General features: G+C 62.0%; 1 protein-coding gene across 1 annotated transcript; it reads left to right on the top strand.

Moving 5' to 3' along the window:
* Positions 1–495: 495 nt before the first annotated feature.
* prmt5 (protein arginine methyltransferase 5) lies at positions 496–16,046 on the top strand (the record flags this gene model as incomplete). The annotated part of the gene is made up of 12 exons (XM_060823198.1): positions 496–625; positions 1,125–1,243; positions 1,732–1,817; positions 2,662–2,796; positions 3,425–3,537; positions 8,514–8,563; positions 10,704–10,867; positions 11,117–11,278; positions 11,885–11,962; positions 12,681–12,739; positions 15,481–15,603; positions 15,871–16,046. Coding segments are annotated over exons 1-12 (1,354 nt in total), but the record flags the coding sequence as incomplete, so codon positions are not given.
* Positions 16,047–16,727: the final 681 nt, after the last annotated feature.

Genomic DNA, 16,727 nt, shown 5'->3' with positions numbered 1-16,727 from the left:
CGACCAATCGGGACGGAGTGCCCGCCCACTGCTTGCGGCCCCGTCCAATGGTTGGACAGTGCGGTCAGTCAGACCAGGGGCCCGCCCACCTGCCGGTACGTGATGGGGCGGTGCGACTCATTCTTGGGGGCGGGTACCGCCCATATCGCGGAACGTGATAGGGCATTGCGTCCAGCGTCACGGGACCTCGGGTGAAGCGGGGGATGTGATAGGGCAGTACGTCCTTCCGTCACTGGTCCTCGGGGGTAGCGCGGGATGTGATAGGGCAGTACGTCCTTCCGTCACTGGTCCTCGGGGGTAGCGCGGGATCTGATAGGGCAGTGCGGCTGTCCGTCACGAGTCCAGTGGGGCGGTCCCTCGGGCGGGTCCCGCCCCTGCCGCGGCGGCCGGCGGAAGGTGATAGGACGGGGCCGCCGTGCCATCGAGGTGTCCCGGAAGGCCATTGGTCGGGCCGGACGTCGGTCAGGCGGAGGGTCGGCCGTGATTGGCCGTCCCCTCTCCGGCGGCGGTTGGTCCCGCGGGAGGCGCGAGGGAAGATGGCGGCGGGGAGCCGCGTGTCCAGCGGCCGCGACCTCAACTCGGTCCCGGACATCGGGGAGAGTCTGGGGGCGGTGGGCCGGCAGGGGTGAGGGGGCAGGGGGTAACGGGGGGGTGAGGGGTAACGGGGGGGTGAGGGGGGTCAGGGGTAACGGGGGGGTACGGGGGGTGAGGGGTAACGGGGGTGTGAGGGGGGTCAGGGGTAACGGGGGTGTGAGGGGGGTAACTGGGGTGATGGGGGTGAGGGGGGGGGTAACGGGTGAGTGGGGTGAGGGGTGACTGGGGTGAGGGATGAGAGGGGTAACGGGGGTGGGGTAATGGGGTGAGGGGTAACGTGGGTGAGGGGGTGGGGTAAGGGGGGTAATGGGGGTGAGGGGTAACGTGGGTGAGGGGGTGGGGTAAGGGGGGTAATGGGGGTGAGGGGTAAGAGTGTGGGGTAACGGGAGGATAAGGGGCAGAGTTTGGGGGTTAAGGGGTGGAGTGGTGAGGGGGGGTGGGGGTGAGGGATGAAGGAGGTGGGTTCGGAGGCAGTCAGGGTGAGAGGTGACCATCTCATCATTAATTACCCCCCTCTATCCCCCCCCCAGGTTTGATTTCCTCTGCATGCCCATTTTTAATCCACGTTTCAAGAGGGAATTCAGCCAGAGTCCGGCCAAGGACCGTCCCGGAGCACTGACCCGGTCAGACCTGCTGCTGTCAGGGAGAGGTAAGGGTACCCCCCCACCAATCCCCCCATCCCCCCATCCCCCATCCCCGACAGAGGCTGGGAATCCTGCAGTGAGTAACTCCCCTCCTGACCCTCCCCCCAAAGCCCTGTCCCACCGTCGGGGCCAGAGGCTGGGAATCCTGCAGCGAGTAACTCCCCTCCTGACCCTCCCCCCAAAGCCCTGTCCCACCGTCGGGGACAGAGGCTGGGAATCCTGCAGTGAGTAACTCCCCTCTCTATGAAAGTGTGTCCCATCCGTTCCTTCCTGGATCCGAATCCCTGGGATTCCCTCCCTGAGGGACACTGTGGGTCTACCCTCCAGCACACGGACTGCAGCAGGTCAGGGAGACCGCTCCGCCCCCCCCCCCCCACACCCACCTCCTCAAGGAGGGGTGAACGAGGGACGGGGGTAAATGCTGGGCCCAGCCAGAGATACTCACTCCATCTGCTCGTGCCCTGTCTCTGACATGCTCATTCTCTCCACTCAGACTGGAATACGCTGATTGTGGGAAAACTGTCACCATGGATTCAAGCAGATTCTCAGGATGAACAAATCCGGAAAAACTCCGAGGAGGTAAGGCTAAAGGCGCATCAGTGCTGAGGGAGTGGGCACTGTCGGAGGGTCAGTGCTGAGGGAGTGCTGCACTGTCGGAGGGTCAGTGCTGAGGGAGTGGGCACTGTCGGAGGGTCAGTGCTGAGGGAGTGGGCACTGTCGGAGGGTCAGTGCTGAGGGAGTGCTGCACTGTCGGAGGGTCAGTGCTGAGGGAGTGGGCACTGTCGGAGGGTCAGTGCTGAGGGAGTGGGCACTGTCGGAGGGTCAGGGCTGAGGGAGTGCTGCACTGTCGGAGGGTCAGTGCTGAGGGAGTGCTGCACTGTCGGAGGGTCAGTGCTGAGGGAGTGGGCACTGTCGGAGGGTCAGTGCTGAGGGAGTGGGCCCTGTCGGAGGGTCAGTGCTGAGGGAGTGGGCCCTGTCGGAGGGTCAGTGCTGAGGGAGTGGGCCCTGTCGGAGGGTCGGTGCTGAGGGAGTGGGCCCTGTCGGAGGGTCGGTGCTGAGGGAGTGGGCCCTGTCGGAGGGTCGGTGCTGAGGGAGTGGGCCCTGTCGGAGGGTCGGTGCTGAGGGAGTGGGCCCTGTCGGAGGGTCGGTGCTGAGGGAGTGGGCCCTGTCGGAGGGTCGGTGCTGAGGGAGTGGGCCCTGTCGGAGGGTCGGTGCTGAGGGAGTGGGCCCTGTCGGAGGGTCGGCGCTGAGGGAGTGGGCCCTGTCGGAGGGTCGGCGCTGAGGGAGTGGGCCCTGTCGGAGGGTCAGCGCTGAGGGAGTGGGCCCTGTCGGAGGGTCAGCGCTGAGGGAGTGGGCCCTGTCAGTGCTGAGGGAGCGGACGGTGTGTGGAGCTGGGAACTGATGGTCCCGTTCTCCCCATCAGGCCCTTGTGCAGGAGTTAAATTTTGCTGCGTATTTGGGAGTCCCCGCCTTCCTGATTCCTTTACAGCAGAGCAACAACAGCAACCTGGCCCGAATGCTGCTCAACCACCTCCTCACCGGCCATCACTCCACCGTGGTGAGTATCCCAGCTCTCTCTACCCTGTCCCTGTGGTGTGACTCCTTCCCACTCTGACCCCCCCCCACTGTTGGTCCTGTCTGTGTTGGGGGTGTGTGTATATCCCAGCTCTCTCTACCCTGTCCCTGTGGTGTGACTCCTTCCCACTCTGACCCCCCCCCCCCCCCTCCATTGGTCCTGTCTGTGTGGGGGGGTGTGTATATCCCAGCTCTCTCTACCCTGTCCCTGTGGTGTGACTCCTTCCCACTCTGACCCCCCCCCCCCCCCATTGGTCCTGTCTGTGTGGGGGGGTGTGTATATCCCAGCTCTCTCTACCCTGTCCCTGTGGTGTGACTCCTTCCCACTCTGACCCCCCCCCCCCCCCCCCCCCCCACTGTTGGTCCTGTCAGTGTGGGGGTGTGTGTATATCCCAGCTCTCTCTATCCCGTCCCTGTGGTGTGACTCCTTCCCACTCTGACCCCCCCCCCACATTGGTCCTGTCTGTGTCGGGGGGTGTGTATATCCCAGCTCTCTCTACCCCGTCCCTGGGATGTGACTCCTTCCCACTCTGACCCCCCCCCCCCCCCCATTGGTCCTGTCTGTGTTGGGGTGTGTGTATATCCCAGCTCTCTCTATCCCGTTCCCGTAGTTCTGGATCCGGGTTCCCCTGATGGCCCTGGAAGACATGCGGGAGGACATCGTGGAGAATGACCCCGTTCTGCGCTCAGAGGATTGTATCGAAGACGAGAAGACGTGGCTGTGGTAAGTCAGTGATCCGGGCGCTGGGAGCTCTGCTGGCTTCCGTCTCGACCGGAACCCATCCTCCTCCTCCTGTCTCCCTGCTCCCCCCCACTGTCCACACCTGGATCAGGGGCTGGCATCGCTCGGTGCTCTCGACTCCGAGATCACACCGTGCGCCTTGCGTGATCCGGGCAGGAAGCACGAGCTTATAGCCCAGCCAGTGTTACATCTGTCAGAGGGGAGGGGAGGTAAACGTTCACAGCTCATCTCAAACACAGCGTGGATACGTTCGGGCAGGGTCAGCTCGGCTTCTGTGTAAGGTTGGTGGGGAGGGACTTGTCTTTGACCAGTTTGTTAGAGCGGTCAGGGGAGTGCAGGGTCAGAGCTGGAGTCACAGCTAGACAGGATATTGGAGACGGCGTTTGGTCTGCTTTCCTTTATCAGTCAGCGCTTTGAGGTTAGCAGTTGGGAGGTCATCAAGCGGCGTTTCAAATCCTGCGTTAAATTCTGGCCTCCCCGCTCATTGGACAGAAGCTGTGAAACACGAAAGGGTTCCGAATAGATTTCCCAGGCTGTTGCTGGGGTGGGAGGGTTTGAGTTCCAGGGGGGGAGGCTGAATTGGCTGGGCCTGTGCTCCCTGGAGAGTCTCAGCCTGACGGGTGGAAGCAGACACAACTTTCTGAAGTCCTGAGGGACACCGATAGGGGGAACAGCCAGGGTCTTTTCCAAACCCTGCCGTGGGGGAGTCCAGAACTAGAGGGGCAACAGGTTTAAGGTGAGAGAGGAAAGACATAAAAGGGATCTGACGGGTAACCTTTCCCCCCAGAGGCTGGGACGTGTTGGGAATGAGCTGTCGGAGAATGTGGTGGGGGTCTGGGACAGTGACAGCATTGAAAAGGCCTCTGAATGGGGATGGGATTACTCAGGTGTTGCCCGGTGTGGAGGGAAGGTCTTCGCAGGAAAGGCTGAGGGTCTTGAGGCTGTTTTCATCAGAGAGAAGGTGGTCGAGGGGTGACTTATTTGAGACGTAGAAGGTAATGAGAGGATTAGATCGGGTGGACAGGGAGATGGTGATGAACACGAGGGGGGATCGCTTCAAATTGAGGGGTGATAGATATAGGACAGATGTCGGAGGTAGTGTCTTTACTCAGGAGGAGGAGGGTGGAACACACTGCCTGGAACAGATGTAGACCCAGTGGGCATTGGGTAGACATATGGAATAGTGTGGGTTAGATAGGCATCAGATTGGTTCCACAGGTCAGCACAACATTGAGGGGCCGAAGGGTCTGGACTGTGCTATCAGATGCTCCATCCTCAGAAGGGTTTTAGGGGGATAGAGGTGAAAGGTGAGCAGCTGGGGGCAGTGTGAATGTTTGGTGGTCTGGTCAGCCCAGACGGGTTGGACTGAAGGGTCAGGTTCTCTCCGACTCTCTGCCAACAGAAGGTCTCTGAGGCAGAATGGGAAGGCCAAATCCCCGCTGAGGGCCATGAACCAGAGGGGGAGGTGACACGGGCCAGGGAGGAAGCAGGGGAAACGTGGGCGATGAAGGCTTGGACACTACAAGGGCAATGTGACCAGTACAAGCTGAAGGTAGGGGGGGAAGGGTGGGAGGTGGATTCGAACCCAGGGCGTTAGCCACGATCTCCCGGTTGGTAGCCAGTGGGAATCCCAGCTGGGCACTGACATCGTTGGCTGGATTTGAATAGCACCTCCGCACAGTCAAAGAGGGAACTCGCTCCTGTTGGTTTTCAGCTCCCTGGGTCAGTGCAGGTCTGTGTACAGTCTCTGGGAAAGCTGTCAGTTGTCTCTCTGGGACACACTGATCCCTCCCGTCCCTGCCCTGTGAGGGTGGGGGTACTGACTGGGTCTGTACAGCTCCCTGGGTCAGTGCAGGTCTGTGTACAGTCTCTGGGAAAGCTGTCAGTTGTCTCTCTGGGACACACTGATCCCTCCCATCCCTGCCCTGTGAGGGTGGGGGTACTGACTGGGTCTGTACAGCTCCCTGGGTCAGTGCAGGTCTGTGTACAGTCTCTGGGAAAGCTGTCAGTTGTCTCTCTGGGGGACACTGATCCCTCCCATCCCTGCCCTGTGAGGGTGGGGGTACTGACTGGGTCTGTACAGCTCCCTGGGTCAGTGCAGGTCTGTGTACAGTCTCTGGGAAAGCTGTCAGTTGTCTCTCTGGGACACACTGATCCCTCCCGTCCCTGCCCTGTGAGGGTGGGGGTACTGACTGGGTCTGTACAGCTCCCTGGGTCAGTGCAGGTCTGTGTACAGTCTCTGGGAAAGCTGTCAGTTGTCTCTCTGGGGGACACTGATCCCTCCCATCCCTGCCCTGTGAGGGTGGGGGTACTGACTGGGTCTGTACAGCTCCCTGGGTCAGTGCAGGTCTGTGTACAGTCTCTGGGAAAGCTGTCAGTTGTCTCTCTGGGACACACTGATCCCTCCCGTCCCTGCCCTGTGAGGGTGGGGGTACTGACTGGGTCTGTACAGCTCCCTGGGTCAGTGCAGGTCTGTGTACAGTCTCTGGGAAAGCTGTCAGTTGTCTCTCTGGGGGACACTGATCCCTCCCATCCCTGCCCTGTGAGGGTGGGGGTACTGACTGGGTCTGTACAGCTCCCTGGGTCAGTGCAGGTCTGTGTACAGTCTCTGGGAAAGCTGTCAGTTGTCTCTCTGGGACACACTGATCCCTCCCGTCCCTGCCCTGTGAGGGTGAGGGTACTGACTGGGTCTGTACAGCTCCCTGGGTCAGTGCAGGTCTGTGTACAGTCTCTGGGAAAGCTGTCAGTTGTCTCTCTGGGACACACTGATCCCTCCCATCCCTGCCCTGTGAGGGTGGGGGTACTGACTGGGTCTGTACAGCTCCCTGGGTCAGTGCAGGTCTGTGTACACCCTCTGGGAAAGCTGTCAGTTGTCTCTCTGGGACACACTGATCCCTCCCATCCCTGCCCTGTGAGGGTGAGGGTACTGACTGGGTCTGTACAGCTCCCTGGGTCAGTGCAGGTCTGTGTACAGTCTCTGGGAAAGCTGTCAGTTGTATCTCTGGGACACACTGATCCCTCCCATCCCTGCCCTGTGAGGGTGGGGGTACTGACTGGGTCTGTACAGCTCCCTGGGTCAGTGCAGGTCTGTGTACAGTCTCTGGGAAAGCTGTCAGTTGTCTCTCTGGGGGACACTGATCCCTCCCATCCCTGCCCTGTGAGGGTGAGGGTACTGACTGGGTCTGTACAGCTCCCTGGGTCAGTGCAGGTCTGTGTACAGTCTCTGGGAAAGCTGTCAGTTGTATCTCTGGGACACACTGATCCCTCCCATCCCTGCCCTGTGAGGGTGGGGGTACTGACTGGGTCTGTACAGCTCCCGGGGTCAGTGCAGGTCTGTGTACAGTCTCTGGGAAAGCTGTCAGTTGTCTCTCTGGGACACACTGATCCCTCCCGTCCCTGCCCTGTGAGGGTGGGGGTACTGACTGGGTCTGTACAGCTCCCTGGGTCAGTGCAGGTCTGTGTACAGTCTCTGGGAAAGCTGTCAGTTGTCTCTCTGGGACACACTGATCCCTCCCATCCCTGCCCTGTGAGGGTGAGGGTACTGACTGGGTCTGTACAGCTCCCTGGGTCAGTGCAGGTCTGTGTACAGTCTCTGGGAAAGCTGTCAGTTGTCTCTCTGGGACACACTGATCCCCCCCATCCCTGCCCTGTGAGGGTGGGGGTACTGACTGGGTCTGTACAGCTCCCTGGGTCAGTGCAGGTCTGTGTACACCCTCTGGGAAAGCTGTCAGTTGTCTCTGTGGGACACACTGATCCCTCCCATCCCTGCCCTGTGAGGGTGGGGGTACTGACTGGGTATGTACAGCTCCCTGGGTCAGTGCAGGTCTGTGTACACCCTCTGGGAAAGCTGTCAGTTGTCTCTCTGGGACACACTGATCCCTCCCATCCCTGCCCTGTGAGGGTGGGGGTACTGACTGGGTCTGTACAGCTCCCTGGGTCAGTGCAGGTCTGTGTACAGTCTCTGGGAAAGCTGTCAGTTGTCTCTCTGGGACACACTGATCCCCCCCATCCCTGCCCTGTGAGGGTGGGGGTACTGACTGGGTCTGTACAGCTCCCTGGGTCAGTGCAGGTCTGTGTACACCCTCTGGGAAAGCTGTCAGTTGTCTCTCTGGGACACACTGATCCCCCCCATCCCTGCCCTGTGAGGGTGAGGGTACTGACTGGGTCTGTACAGCTCCCTGGGTCAGTGCAGGTCTGTGTACAGTCTCTGGGAAAGCTGTCAGTTGTCTCTCTGGGACACACTGATCCCCCCCATCCCTGCCCTGTGAAGGTGAGGGTACTGACTGGGTCTGTACAGCTCCCTGGGTCAGTGCAGGTCTGTGTACAGTCTCTGGGAAAGCTGTCAGTTGTCTCTCTGGGACACACTGATCCCTCCCATCCCTGCCCTGTGAGGGTGAGGGTACTGACTGGGTCTGTACAGCTCCCTGGGTCAGTGCAGGTCTGTGTACAGTCTCTGGGAAAGCTGTCAGTTGTCTCTCTGGGACACACTGATCCCCCCCATCCCTGCCCTGTGAGGGTGAGGGTACTGACTGGGTCTGTACAGCTCCCTGGGTCAGTGCAGGTCTGTGTACAGTCTCTGGGAAAGCTGTCAGTTGTCTCTCTGGGACACACTGATCCCTCCCATCCCTGCCCTGTGAGGGTGAGGGTACTGACTGGGTCTGTACAGCTCCCTGGGTCAGTGCAGGTCTGTGTACAGTCTCTGGGAAAGCTGTCAGTTGTCTCTCTGGGACACACTGATCCCTCCCGTCCCTGCCCTGTGAGGGTGGGGGTACTGACTGGGTCTGTACAGCTCCCTGGGTCAGTGCAGGTCTGTGTACAGTCTCTGGGAAAGCTGTCAGTTGTCTCTCTGGGACACACTGATCCCTCCCATCCCTGCCCTGTGAGGGTGAGGGTACTGACTGGGTCTGTACAGTTCCCTGAATGTAATCACTGATTGGATCCTTTCTGCTGGGTTGTAGGTGGCATCACTTCCGATCTCTCTGTGATTACAACAAGCGGATCGCTCTGGGTGAGTCTCCAGGACATGACAGACCCGTGACCTTAACATGGGGCTGGGAATTCCCAGTGTCACCTCCCCCTGTCCCACCAAATTACCTCTGTAACGCTCTACACCGTCTCCCTGTCCCTGTAACCCCCCTACACCCCCTCCCTGTCTCTGTAACCCCCTACACCCCCTCCCTGTCTCTGTAACCCCCCTCCCTGTCTCTGTAACTCCCTACACCCCCTCCCTGTCCCTGTCACCCCCTCCCTGTCCCTGTAACCCCCTCCACACTCTCCCAGTCTCTGTAACCCCCCTACTCCCCCTCCCTGTCTCTGTAACTCCCCTCCCTGTCTCTGTAACTCCCCTCCCTGTCTCTGTGACCCCCCCTCCCTGTCTCTGTGACCCCGTACACCCCCTCCCAGTGTCTGTAACCCCCCTACACCCCCTCCCTGTCTCTGTAACCCCCTCCCTGTCTCTGTAACCCCCTCCCAGTGTCTGTAACCCCCCTACACCCCTTCCCTGTCTCTGTAACCCCCCTCCCTGTCTCTGTAACCCCGTACACCCCCTCCCTGTCTTTGTAACCCCCTCCCTGTCTCTGTAACCCCCCTCCCTGTCTCTGTAACCCCCTACACCCCCTCCCTGTCTCTGTAACCCCCCTCCCTGTCTCTGTGACCCCCTCCCTGTCTCTGTAACCCCCTACACCCCCTCCCTGTCTCTGTAACCCCCTACACCCCCTCCCTGTCTCTGTAACCCCCTCCCTGTCTCTGTAACCCCCCTACACCCCCTCCCTGTCTCTGTAACCCCCTCCCTGTCTCTGTAACCCCCTACACCCCCTCCCTGTCTCTGTAACCCCCTCCCTGTCTCTGTAACCCCCTACACCCCCTCCCTGTCTCTGTAACCCCCCTACACCCCCTACACCCCCTCCCTGTCTCTGTAACCCCCTACACCCCCTCCCTGTCTCTGTAACCCCCCTCCCTGTCTCTGTAACCCCCTACACCCCCCTCCCTGTCTCTGTAACCCCCTACACCCCCCCCCTCCCTGTCTCTGTAACCCCCTACACCCCCTCCCTGTCTCTGTAACCCCCTCCCTGCCTCTGTAACCCCTACACCCCCTCCCTGCCTCTGTAACACCCTACACCCCCTCCCTGTCTCTGTAACCCCCCTACACCCCCTCCCTGTCTCTGTAACCCCCTACACCCCCTCCCTGTCTCTGTAACCCCCTCCCTGTCTCTGTAAACCCTACATCCCCTCACTGTTTCGGTAACCCCCCCCCAGCCCCTGGGTGTGTGTACTGACCTGCTGTGGGACAGTGTGTGTGTTGTCTGTACTGTGTGACCCCTCCGTCTGTTCCCCCCTAGCCCTGGACGTGGGCGCTGACCTGCTGTGGGACAGTGTGTGTGTTGTCTGTACTGTGTGACCCCTCTGTCTGTCCCCCCCAGCCCTGGACGTGGGCGCTGACCTGCTGTGGGACAGTGTGTGTGTTGTCTGTACTGTGTGACCCCTCCGTCTGTCCCCCCTAGCCCTGGACGTGGGCGCTGACCTGCTGTGGGACAGTGTGTGTGTTGTCTGTACTGTGTGACCCCTCTGTCTGTCCCCCCCAGCCCTGGACGTGGGCGCTGACCTGCTGTGGGACAGTGTGTGTGTTGTCTGTACTGTGTGACCCCTCCGTCTGTCCCCCCTAGCCCTGGACGTGGGCGCTGACCTGCTGTGGGACAGTGTGTGTGTTGTCTGTACTGTGTGACCCCTCTGTCTGTCCCCCCTAGCCCTGGACGTGGGCGCTGACCTGCTGTGGGACAGTGTGTGTGTTGTCTGTACTGTGTGACCCCTCCGTCTGTCCCCCCTAGCCCTGGACGTGGGCGCTGACCTGCTGTGGGACAGTGTGTGTGTTGTCTGTACTGTGTGACCCCTCCGTCTGTCCCCCCTAGCCCTGGACGTGGGCGCTGACCTGCCGTCTGACAGTGTGTGTGTTGTCTGTACTGTGTGACCCCTCTGTCTGTCCCCCCCAGCCCTGGACGTGGGCGCTGACCTGCTGTGGGACAGTGTGTGTGTTGTCTGTACTGTGTGACCCCTCCGTCTGTCCCCCCTAGCCCTGGACGTGGGCGCTGACCTGCTGTGGGACAGTGTGTGTGTTGTCTGTACTGTGTGACCCCTCTGTCTGTCCCCCCTAGCCCTGGACGTGGGCGCTGACCTGCCGTCTGACAGTGTCATTGACCGCTGGCTCGGGGAACCCATTAAAGCCGCTGTACTGCCCACCAGCATCTTCCTGACTAACAAGAAGGGATTCCCCGTGCTCTCGAAGATGCATCAGAACCTCATCTACCGTCTCTTCAAGGTGAGTCCCCGTTCCTCCTCCCCCACACCCGATCATTCTCACTCCCTTCCCTCCCCAGCTCTCTGTTCCCCCACCATCGTTTGACTCTCCCTCCCTCCCTCCCTCCTCCGCAGACTCTCTCTCTCTTTCCCGCGCGCGTTCTGTCTATGTGTCGCGCGCGAGCTCCGTCCCCCCCCCCCCCCCGGTCCCCTTTACTCCCTCACTCACCCCACTTCTCTCTCTCTCTTCCCCCCACCCTGCTGTGTCCAGCTGGAAGTGCAGTTTGTCATCACCGGCTCCAATCGCCATTCCCAGAAGGAATTCCGGTCCTACCTGCAGTACCTGGAGTACCTGAACCAGCACCGCCCACCACCCAACGCCTACGAAACCTTCGCCAAAGGCTATGAAGACTACCTGCAGTGTCCACTCCAGGTCAGCAGGCGGGGAGAGGGAGAGGGGGGGGCAAGGTGGGGGGAACGGGGCCGAGAGCAATGGGGGAGGGGGAAGTGTGTCTCCTGCCTAATGCCTAACCTCTCCCCCTCTCTGTCTTTCACTCTTTCTCTCCTGCTCTGTCTCTCTCTCTCTCTCTCCACCATCCGTCGCACCCATACTCTTTTTTTCCCTCGTCCACTTTACTCTCTCGCTCCCTCCCCCTCTCTCTCCCCTTCCCCGTTCTCTCTCCCTCCTCTCGCTCTCTGTCTATCGCACATGTGCTCTCTTTATCTCTCTCACTCTTGTCCACCTTACTCTGTTTCTCTCCCCCTCTCCCCGTCTCTCTCTCTGTCTCTCCCCTCTCCCTCTCTCCCTCTCCCCCTGTCTCTCTCTCTGTCTCTGTCTCTCACACTCTCTCTCTCTCTCTCCCCCTCTCTCGCTCTCTGTCTATCGCACATGTGCTCTCTTTATCTCTCTCACTCTTGTCCACCTTACTCTGTTTCTCTGTCCCTCTCTCTCTCCCTCTCCCTCGCTCTCTCTCTTGCTCTCTCCCTCGCTCTCCCTCCCCCTCTCTCTTCTCCCCCCACTCTCTCTCTCCCCCCACAGCCCCTGATGGATAATCTGGAGTCTCAGACCTATGAGATATTTGAGAAGGACCCCATCAAGTACGCTCAGTACCAGCAGGTAGGTGGGGATCAGACCGACCCCCCTCTCACAGAGAGGGGGTGGAGAGGGTCCGTACCTCCCTGTCACAGGGGGGAGGGGGGGTGGGGATAGGGTCTGTACCTCCCTGTCACAGAGGGGGGAGGGGGGGAGGAGAGGGTCCGTACCTCCCTGCCCCAGAGGGGGAGGGGGGTGGGGAGAGGGTCCATACCCCCCTGACACAGAGGGGAGGGGGGGGGAGAGGGTCCGTACCTCCCTGTCACAGAGGGGGAGGGGGGTGGGGAGAGGGTCCATACCCCCCTGACACAGAGGGGAGGGGGGGGGGGAGAGGGTCCATACCTCCCTGTCACAGAGGGGAGGGTCCGTACCTCCCTGTCACAGAGGGGGGTGGGGGACTGGGGGGAGGGTCCGTCCCTCCCTGTCACAGAGGGGAGGGGGGGGTGGGGAGAGGGTCCGTACCTCCCTGCCCCAGAGGGGAGGGGGGGGTGGGGAGAGGGTCCGTACCCCCCTGTCACAGTGGGGAGGGGGGGGGAGTGTCCGTACTTCCCTGTCACAGAGGGGAGGGGGATGGGGATAGGGTCTGTACCCCCCCCGTCACAGAGGGGAGGGGGATGGGGATAGGGTCCGTACCCCCCCCCGTCACAGAGGGGAGGGGGATGGGGATAGGGTCCGTACCCCCCTGTCCGTCTGGACGCTGACTGACTATCTGCTTTCCTCCCGCTGCCCCCCCTCCCCTCAGGCCGTGTACAAGTGTCTCCTGGACCGAGTACCGGAGGGAGAGAAGGAGACCAACGTACAGTAAGAGGCGTGACCGCACAACTCTGTTACCTCAGTGCAGAGGGAGGGGGGCACTGTCGGAGGGTCAGTGCTGAGGGAGGGGGGCACTGTCGGAGGGTCAGTGCTGAGGGAGGGGGGCACTGTCGGAGGGTCAGTGCTGAGGGAGTGCCGCACTGTCGGAGGGTCAGTGCTGAGGGAGTGGGCACTGTCGGAGGGTCAGTGCTGAGGGAGTGGGCCTGTCGGAGGGTCAGTGCTGAGGGAGTGGGCCCTGTCGGAGGGTCAGTGCTGAGGGAGTGGGCCCTGTCGGAGGGTCAGTGCTGAGGGAGGGGGGCACTGTCGGAGGGTCAGTGCTGAGGGAGGGGGGCACTGTCGGAGGGTCAGTGCTGAGGGAGTGGGCCCTGTCGGAGGGTCAGTGCTGAGGGAGTGCCGCACTGTCGGAGGGTCAGTGCTGAGGGAGGGGGGCACTGTCGGAGGGTCAGTGCTGAGGGAGTGGGCACTGTCGGAGGGTCAGTGCTGAGGGAGTGCCGCACTGTCGGAGGGTCAGTGCTGAGGGAGTGCCGCACTGTCGGAGGGTCAGTGCTGAGGGAGTGCCGCACTGTCGGAGGGTCAGTGCTGAGGGAGTGCCGCACTGTCGGAGGGTCAGTGCTGAGGGAGTGCCGCACTGTCGGAGGGTCAGTGCTGAGGGAGTGCCGCACTGTCGGAGGGTCAGTGCTGAGGGAGTGCCGCACTGTCGGAGGGTCAGTGCTGAGGGAGTGCCGCACTGTCGGAGGGTCAGTGCTGAGGGAGTGCCGCACTGTCGGAGGGTCAGTGCTGAGGGAGTGCCGCACTGTCGGAGGGTCAGTGCTGAGGGAGTGCCGCACTGTCGGAGGGTCAGTGCTGAGGGAGTGCCGCACTGTCGGAGGGTCAGTGCTGAGGGAGTGCCGCACTGTCGGAGGGTCAGTGCTGAGGGAGTGCCGCACTGTCGGAGGGTCAGTGCTGAGGGAGTGCCGCACTGTCGGAGGGTCAGTGCTGAGGGAGTGCCGCACTGTCGGAGGGTCAGTGCTGAGGGAGTGCCGCACTGTCGGAGGGTCAGTGCTGAGGGAGTGCCGCACTGTCGGAGGGTCAGTGCTGAGGGAGTGCCGCACTGTCGGAGGGTCAGTGCTGAGGGAGTGCCGCACTGTCGGAGGGTCAGTGCTGAGGGAGTGCCGCACTGTCGGAGGGTCAGTGCTGAGGGAGTGCCGCACTGTCGGAGGGTCAGTGCTGAGGGAGTGCCGCACTGTCGGAGGGTCAGTGCTGAGGGAGTGCCGCACTGTCGGAGGGTCAGTGCTGAGGGAGTGCCGCACTGTCGGAGGGTCAGTGCTGAGGGAGTGCCGCACTGTCGGAGGGTCAGTGCTGAGGGAGTGCCGCACTGTCGGAGGGTCAGTGCTGAGGGAGTGCCGCACTGTCGGAGGGTCAGTGCTGAGGGAGTGCCGCACTGTCGGAGGGTCAGTGCTGAGGGAGTGCCGCACTGTCGGAGGGTCAGTGCTGAGGGAGTGCCGCACTGTCGGAGGGTCAGTGCTGAGGGAGTGCCGCACTGTCGGAGGGTCAGTGCTGAGGGAGTGCCGCACTGTCGGAGGGTCAGTGCTGAGGGAGTGCCGCACTGTCGGAGGGTCAGTGCTGAGGGAGTGCCGCACTGTCGGAGGGTCAGTGCTGAGGGAGTGCCGCACTGTCGGAGGGTCAGTGCTGAGGGAGTGCCGCACTGTCGGAGGGTCAGTGCTGAGGGAGTGCCGCACTGTCGGAGGGTCAGTGCTGAGGGAGTGCCGCACTGTCGGAGGGTCAGTGCTGAGGGAGTGCCGCACTGTCGGAGGGTCAGTGCTGAGGGAGTGCCGCACTGTCGGAGGGTCAGTGCTGAGGGAGTGCCGCACTGTCGGAGGGTCAGTGCTGAGGGAGTGCCGCACTGTCGGAGGGTCAGTGCTGAGGGAGTGCCGCACTGTCGGAGGGTCAGTGCTGAGGGAGTGCCGCACTGTCGGAGGGTCAGTGCTGAGGGAGTGCCGCACTGTCGGAGGGTCAGTGCTGAGGGAGAGTGCCGCACTGTCGGAGGGTCAGTGCTGAGGGAGTGGGCCCTGTCGGAGGGTCAGTGCTGAGGGAGTGCCGCACTGTCGGAGGGTCAGTGCTGAGGGAGGGGGGCACTGTCGGAGGGTCAGTGCTGAGGGAGGGGGGCACTGTCGGAGGGTCAGTGCTGAGGGAGTGGGCCCTGTCGGAGGGTCAGTGCTGAGGGAGTGGGCCCTGTCGGAGGGTCAGTGCTGAGGGAGTGGGCCCTGTCGGAGGGTCAGTGCTGAGGGAGTGGGCCCTGTCGGAGGGTCAGTGCTGAGGGAGGGGGGCACTGTCGGAGGGTCAGTGCTGAGGGAGTGGGCCCTGTCGGAGGGTCAGTGCTGAGGGAGTGGGCCCTGTCGGAGGGTCAGTGCTGAGGGAGGGGGGCACTGTCGGAGGGTCAGTGCTGAGGGACCCCCGCACTGTCGGAGGGTCAGTGCTGAGGGAGTGGGCCCTGTCGGAGGGTCAGTGCTGAGGGAGTGGGCCCTGTCGGAGGGTCAGTGCTGAGGGGGAGTGGGCCCTGTCGGAGGGTCAGTGCTGAGGGGGAGCGGGCACTGTCGGAGGGTCAGTGCTGAGGGGGAGCGGGCACTGTCGGAGGGCCAGTGCTGAGGGGGAGCGCCGCACTGTCGGAGGGTGGGTGCTGGGGGAGTGTGACCCGTGGGTGTTGTGAGTATGTATGCCCTGTCCCTGTCCCTGTCCCTGTCCCTGCCCAGGGTCCTGATGGTGCTGGGAGCTGGCCGAGGTCCCCTGGTGAATGCTTCCCTCCGTGCTGCCCGACAAGCTGATCGGAAAATCACTGTCTACGCCATCGAGAAAAACCTCAACGCTGTGGTGACGTGAGTTCATCCGCGGGCAGGGGGTGTGGGATAGGGGGGTGGGGGGGCTGTGGGAGGGAGGGACATGGCTGTGGTGAGGGGCTGGCCCTGTTAACGCTGGGCTGTTCTGCCTTTCCCTGGCCATTCTAACCTCTCTCTTCCCCACCCCTCCCTCCCCTTCCCTCTCCCTTCCCCACCCCTCCCTCCCCCTGCCCTGTCACCCCCTGCCCTCTCTCTCCCCACCCGCCCCCGTGTCTGTCTCTCTTTCCCCCCCCCCCCCCCCCCCAGGCTGCAGAACTGGCGGTATGAGGAGTGGGGTGACCAGGTGACGGTGGTGCCGTGCGACATGAGGGAGTGGGAGGCCCCCGTCAGGGCGGACATCATTGTCAGCGAGCTCCTGGGCTCCTTTGGGGACAACGAGCTGTCCCCGGAGTGTCTGGACGGAGCACAGAGATTCCTCAAAGGTACGTCAGGGCCTGGAGCCGGGAGGGGGCAAACCCGTGCTCAACCTGGGGACTGGGCCCAGAGCTAACCCAAGGGGCAGGATGGCCTCCATCAGGAGACAGGTTGGAGACTGAGGGAGGGTGGAGAGGTTGAGACCTGGTTAAGGAGCGCAGGCTGGGGAACAGCTGGTACCCAGGCAGGGAGACTCTTGGAGTGCAGGGAGTTGGGGATGTCACGTTGAGGTGGTACAGGATGTTGGTGAGATCTCTTCGGGAATACTGGGTCCAGGAAGGAAATGGTTAACCTGGAGAGGGATCAGGAGAGATTTCCCAGGACGTTCCCGGGAATGGAGGGTGAGAGCTCCGGGGAGCTGTTTTTCCTGGAGCGTCGGAGGCTGAGGGGTGACCTTATAGAGGGTTATAAAATCACGAGGGGGACATGGATAGGGTAAATAGACAAGGTCTTTTCCCCCTGGGGTGGGGGAGCCCAGAACTAGAGGGTTATAAAATCACGAGGGGGACATGGATAGGGTAAATAGACAAGGTCTTTTCCCCCTGGGGTGGGGGAGCCCAGAACTAGAGGGTTATAAAATCACGAGGGGGACATGGATAGGGTAAATAGACAAGGTCTTTTTCCCCTGGGGTGGGGGAGCCCAGAAATAGAGGGTTATAAAATCACGAGGGGGACGTGGATAGGGTAAA

Source organism: Hemiscyllium ocellatum, unplaced genomic scaffold (assembly GCF_020745735.1).
Source record: "Hemiscyllium ocellatum isolate sHemOce1 unplaced genomic scaffold, sHemOce1.pat.X.cur. scaffold_3850_pat_ctg1, whole genome shotgun sequence".
Taxonomy (NCBI): domain Eukaryota; kingdom Metazoa; phylum Chordata; class Chondrichthyes; order Orectolobiformes; family Hemiscylliidae; genus Hemiscyllium; species Hemiscyllium ocellatum.
The sequence above is the reverse complement of the archived record's forward strand: the minus strand, read 5'-3'. Positions and strand labels throughout refer to the sequence as shown.